Genomic DNA, 6,000 nt, shown 5'->3' on the forward strand with positions numbered 1-6,000 from the left:
AGTCTTACTATTGTCTAAAGGGTTAATTCAGTTCTGGGCTGAATTACTTGGTGGGGGCGGGGGTGTGAATTAGTAACTATATATTGCTACTCTTGTTTGAGAGAACACCCTTGATTCTCCATTACTGTAACAAGCATCTCTTGGAGAGGAATTTTATTAAATGACCTTAGAAACCAGACCTCATCTGGGGAACAAATGTCAGGTCACTCCACTGATTGGACAGATCCTTTCTAGTTATAAAACAACTAATCTCTGTAGTAGAGTAGCAGTCTGTACTCTGTATATATGCTGCATGTAAGTTTTTATTCAAGGGTGGGGAACTCTATCTCTGTTAATTACAGCAAACTGTACACAAGGCAAAAGGGATTAGAGTACTAGATTCTTCAGAGGAAATAAGAATTTCCAAACATCACTAAAGTGCAGTTTATGCATGTGTCCATGAAACTGGCATAATTTGGAAAGGGATAGCTGCACATTCAAAAGGTGTGCTCCATTTTTTTATTTTAAAAATACCCCATTCTGGCAAGATAGAGGAATTTGTTGGTGGGGATGGGGTTACACACCAAAAAATCCTTGATTATAGCTAGGTAACAAAGAATATTTTCAAAAGTAGCTGTTTCAATATGTTAGAAATTAAAATAGGGGCAGGAAAAATGAAGCAATTTAAGAATAATGCCAAGGAATTGGCACTGATGCTGCTTATTTCTCAGCTGCTGTTGGAGCAAAGGTTTCTGGGAGCTGGTAAGCAGGAGAGCAGGTTTTCCTCATACTTGAAAAGGTACTGTCCTTTTTCTCCACACAAGCCACAGCTTGAGGGCCCTGATATTGTAAACAAAACCAACCTTCACCCAAGATGAGGATTGTGTGTTATGGTTATCTCTGAAAGTGGCTGTTTCTCTTCTTCTAATTTTTGGGTTCTTTTTTAAGGTATTTCTACCAGCCATCTGAGTGATGGGCTCTTCGTCATCCATGTTCCTGAGGACAACAAACAGAAGGTAAACCACCAGAAAGCTCCTAGTGAGCCAGGCGAATGTGGAACATCTTCACATGAAACAACCAAGTTACTATAAATACCAAATGCACTAAGGGTAGCATTTTACAAACCTCCTTATACAGGATCACTGGCCTGATGGGGGGCGGGGGGAAATACATTTCCTAATGATAGGTAACAACTGAAGGTATGTTGGACATTTCTCTGATGCCAGTGCTAGACATCATGAAAGTATTTCCCTACAGTTACAAATGTTGTCTAGCTTAACTGCTGGTCTGAGACGAAAAGCTCTTTGCCCTTGTGCCTAAGAATGTTGAATTATTTTGTCCCCATTTCTGCTTTTAGGGAGACGTGATCCTTCAGTGTGAGCACATCTTTGAGACCGTTACAAAGCTCTGCATGCTGGCCAATAAGCAGAATGCTGTCCAAGTTGTTCAGGGAAGGTAAGCACCTATGTTGCCATTCATGCTACATCTTATAAAGGGATTCTGTGGCACTGAGCTCTCCCATTTAGTCAGCTAAAAATCTTTTGACCCAGCAGTCCACACCTACCTAATAATGCAATGTGCTTACACTGTCAAGGGGCAAGATTTGGCCCTTAAGATCATTAGAGTAATCTGGAGCTTGAAGTTGGTTTTTCAGGTAATTGTTTCACAGAACACTTTCCCCAGCAGTAGCTTTTGTAGTGACTTCTTTGCAGGCTTAGTTAATGTTGGTGAAGCAGGATGAACAGATGGAGCACTATACAAGTGGACTGTGTAATGTATTAGTGCTAGTGTGAATGATATAGCTGTGTAGTAAACACGGGTTCCAGCATGTCTGTGTAGCTGGCTAATCAGCGGAGTCAGTTTTACTTATAAAACAGCTTTTAATTTCATGACTTTTTAAATACAATATTTTTCAAACAACTGCTTCCTGCCATGGGAACAAGTCTGAGGAGTTTGACTGTCGTGTAATCATCTGGGTGATACCCTGTTCATTTTAACTGAACATACTGCAGAGACAAGATCACGGAGCCTTAAACTGCCAGCAGCTTAGTGGATGGGTTTTCTTTAAACTGAGCTGTGCTGACCCAATGGATAGACAGTATGCCAGCCAGATCACTCCAGAAAAATGCTGCTCTCAACTAGACAGGAGCAGGTTCAGGAGACACTAAACACTGAGAAGAGGCAGTTTCTTCCAGATAACATCTGACTAACACTACCAGCTCAGTCTGTGTTTAGGCCTTGTGGGCTTTCAGGAGACAGGGAGGCGATGTGTATCAATCCTAGACCGAAACCAATGGAATGCAAAAGCTGCAATGGATACGTGTTCCTGCTCTGTCTTCCTTCTGCTGACCACTACATTTCAGTTGTAATATAGCATTTACGCTTGTTCAGTCCGGCCAGACCAGGCATGCTGCCTAATTTAGCATGCTTATGTTTCTTTCCTTTTTATTAGTTAGTGTGTTCTAGTAATCAAGTGGCTGTTCAAGGACTCCTCATTTTTGTTCTGGCTTGGTTGCACATGTGCAACCGTTCAGAGAATTTATCTAAATCTGTGAGGGGTTTTGAACTTTAAGTTAATGAGATCTGCCTGGGGAACAGAACCAAAGAGGAGCTTAGAGTAAAGCCTATTGTAAGGAAAGCATGTCACTAGCAATATACACTTGTGTACTTGCAGCCTCCAGTTTCACATCAGTTCTGGGAAAGAAGGGATGATAGCTTTCACAACTGGGCAGGAGCCTCAGATCTATAAAGCCAAAAATGGACACCTAACAGTGGTAAGAACTAGAATTCTAAGTTACGTCTAATGCTCATCACGTGGGTGACACAAGTGAGCAGAGACTGCTCTGGTCATTTGGAAGACGGGACCAATCAATTCCTCTTGTCTGTGCATTATAGTGTTGGGGTCAGATAAATGACTATGCTTCATATTACTCAATAGATCTGCACTCTGTGTATCCCGAGTCCTCCCTACTCACCTTAGTTACACATTCTTACTGCTGCTTCCTCCTGTTAGCCCTGCAGAGCCAACCTGGCAATGGAGGGCGAGCTAGATTCTCTTCTGGCTTCTGCAGCAACTGAATTGTTCACCAGACTCCACTGCAGAATCTTCCTCTAGAGTGGGAATATGCGAGCCTGCAAACACACCTGAACTTTCAGGTGCCGGGTAGAGGTTTTTGTGACTTTGGTGGTTAGGAAGAAATAACCAAACTTTACATCTTTTCCCTGAGAAAGCAAGAACCTCACGGTTCCATTGGCAATTACTTTCCAGAGCACAACCATATCTTTAAGGCAATATCAAGTCTCTAGAGGCTGGTGGATAAATCCTGCCTCACACTGTGTCTGGTAATAGGGACTCACTTCCTCACTCTTGCTAGCATTTGGGTAGAGAAGAGCAGGAGGACTGACTAACAAGCCAGTGTGAAGAGAACTCTACCAGCCCAAATGTCTCATGGGCACCAAGTCTCCTCATCTCAAAGATATACTGGCATTAGAAAAGGTTCAGAGAAGGGCAACTAAAATGAGGGGTTTGGAACAGGTCCCATATGGGGAGAGATTAAAGAGGCTAGGACTTTTCAGCTTGGAAAGGAGGAGACTAAGGGGGGATATGATAGAGGTTTATAAAATCATGAGGTGTGGAGAAAGTGAATAAGGAAAAGTTATTTACTTCTTCCCATAATAAAGAACTAGGGGCCACCAAATTAAATTAATGGGTAGCAGGCTTAAAACGAATAAAAGGAAGTTCTTCACACAGTGCACAGTCAACCTGTGGAACTCCTTGCCTGAGGAGGTTGTGAAGGCTAGGACTATAACAGGGTTTAAAAGAGAACTAGATAAATTCCTGGAGGTTAAGTCTATTAATGGCTGTTAGCCAGGATGGGTAAGGAATGGTGTCCCTAGCCTCTGTCAGAGGGTGGAGATGAATGGCAGGAGAGAGATCACTTGATTGTTACCTGTTAGGTTCACTCCCTCTGGGGCACCTGGCATGGGCCACTGTTTCTAGACAGGATACTGGGCTGGATGGATTTTTGGTCTGACCCAGTATGGCCATTCTCATGTTCTTATGTAGCAAATTTAACACTACATAGTGAAAGGTAGGAGTCTCTCAGAAGCTGTTTCAAAGGCAATGATGTCTGCATATTAAGCAACATTTTAACTTAATTTAAAGCTGAAATATGGCAGTAGGTATGTCCATGTCTTTTCTCCATGAGCACTAACTGTCTCTGGGTGCCCATGGGTTGTTCAGCCATAACTAAAGCACCTGGGTGCATCACTTCCCTTTCCTTGCTGATCCCCAGAGGTGCATGTAGCATAATGTGCTTCCTGGCACTGAAGTGCCACATCCATTTGGATCATCTGAAGTGGCTGCACTGGAGTAGATCTTCCACACAGATCTCACCAAGGCTGGAATGTCTGCACTGGAATAAAATAGCTAATAATGCCTTTCTTTTATCACAGGTGTCAACCAGAACAAAGTCCTGAGGGTGAACAGGAATTCCTGCTGTGCTTATCACCATCTTTGCTCATAACAGAAAGGAACCCACTGGATGAGATCAGCACTGACATCTTCCAGCTGAAAGCTTTCTGCTGCCATAAGACTGAGATTTGAGTTCACCTGCATCTTTTCAGCTTTTGGGTTTTTTTTAACTGAAGTTAATCAATTGTAGCTGTAACATTCAAATTGATGTAGATTTGAGTTACTAGTACTAAATTTCATAAATCTGTTTAACCCAAATGATGAAGTTCTCTAACATTGAAAATAACTTTACTTACCCAGTAAGCAAAGATCTTAACCATCCAGGAAAGACTGAGCAAAAACAAAAGGGGTTCCCCAGCTCCTGAGCAGGGCTCAATGAGCAATTCATTGTACAAACCAGGAGTAATGCACAAACTGCAGACTGGAAAATGTGGCAGTATGGTCTGGAACCCACCTCTGTCCACATGAAGGCTGTGAGCCTTCAAAGCCAGCATAGTTAGACTTCACCCTGATGCACCGGGGACTAAGTGGGCAGAATGAGTGTGTGCTCTGAACACAGCAAGAATAAGGCTGGCAACACATTCTCATTACTTGACTCAACGTAGTACTAGATGAGGTTGCTTAGCTGGAAACCTCATTCACTCTGCTTTCTTTCTGGCCAGTTAGTGTCTATAATTGACTCAAGACTTTTCTCCATGTTGTGTATAGTAATGGCTATACACAGTGCACTGTATGAGTACAAGGCACTGGAAATAGTAATGAAATAAAAATAAAAGATGGGTGGGGGGGGAATATTCTTTGACTTTTTAATTCTATTGAGCTGAAACAATAGAACATAAGAACAGCCACATGGGTCAGAACAAAGGTCCATCTAGCCCAGTATCCTGTCTTTCCACAGTGGCCAATGCCAGGTGCTGCAGAGGGAATGAACAGAACAGGTACTCATTAAGTAATCCATCCCCTGTTGCCCATTCCCACCTTCTGGCAAGCAGAGGCTAGGGACACCATCCTGGCTAATAGGTCCATCAATGGCTATCTTCCATGAATGTATCTAGTTCTTTTTTGAACCCTGTTATTGTCTTGGCCTTCACAACATCCTCTGGCAAGGAGTTCCACAGGTTGACTGTGTGGAAAAAATACTGCCTTTTGTGTTAAACCTGCTGCCTCTTAACAAGAACTGGGGTCACCAAATAAAGTTGAGAGAGTAAACACTTCATTTACTTTTTCTGCAAGTCATGATTTTATAGACCTCTATCATATCCCCCCTTAGTCATCTCTTTTCCAAGCTGAAACATCCCCATTGTTATTAATCTCTTCACACAGAAGCCATTCCATACCCCCAATCAGTTTTGTTGCCCTTTTCTGAACCCTTTTCCATTTCCAATTCCAATCTGTTTCCAAACAAAGCACAATCACTTGATTTGCAGAATCTTCCACTGTCTCCTCTTGCTGAGACAAAACTACCTTCTCTAGGTGTTTGGAAAGTGAATCCAGTAGAGCAGTGGTTTTCAGCCTGTTGTCCACAGACCCCTGGGGCGGTCAGCAGA

The 6,000-nt window shown here is 42.6% G+C and overlaps 1 protein-coding gene across 1 annotated transcript in view; it reads left to right on the forward strand.

Moving 5' to 3' along the window:
• Positions 1-5,644, forward strand: part of MYO1H (myosin IH) — a 90,450-nt gene extending 84,806 nt beyond the window's left edge. Inside the window, exons 30-33 of the mRNA XM_074972799.1 lie at positions 928-995; positions 1,337-1,434; positions 2,654-2,753; positions 4,435-5,644. Of these exons, the coding sequence (XP_074828900.1) occupies positions 928-995; positions 1,337-1,434; positions 2,654-2,753; positions 4,435-4,458 (290 nt within the window). The 3' untranslated portion in view covers positions 4,459-5,644. The remainder of the gene's footprint in view (positions 1-927; positions 996-1,336; positions 1,435-2,653; positions 2,754-4,434) is intronic.
• Positions 5,645-6,000: the final 356 nt, after the last annotated feature.

The sequence above is a fragment of the Natator depressus genome, chromosome 15 (assembly GCF_965152275.1).
Source record: "Natator depressus isolate rNatDep1 chromosome 15, rNatDep2.hap1, whole genome shotgun sequence".
Taxonomy (NCBI): domain Eukaryota; kingdom Metazoa; phylum Chordata; order Testudines; family Cheloniidae; genus Natator; species Natator depressus.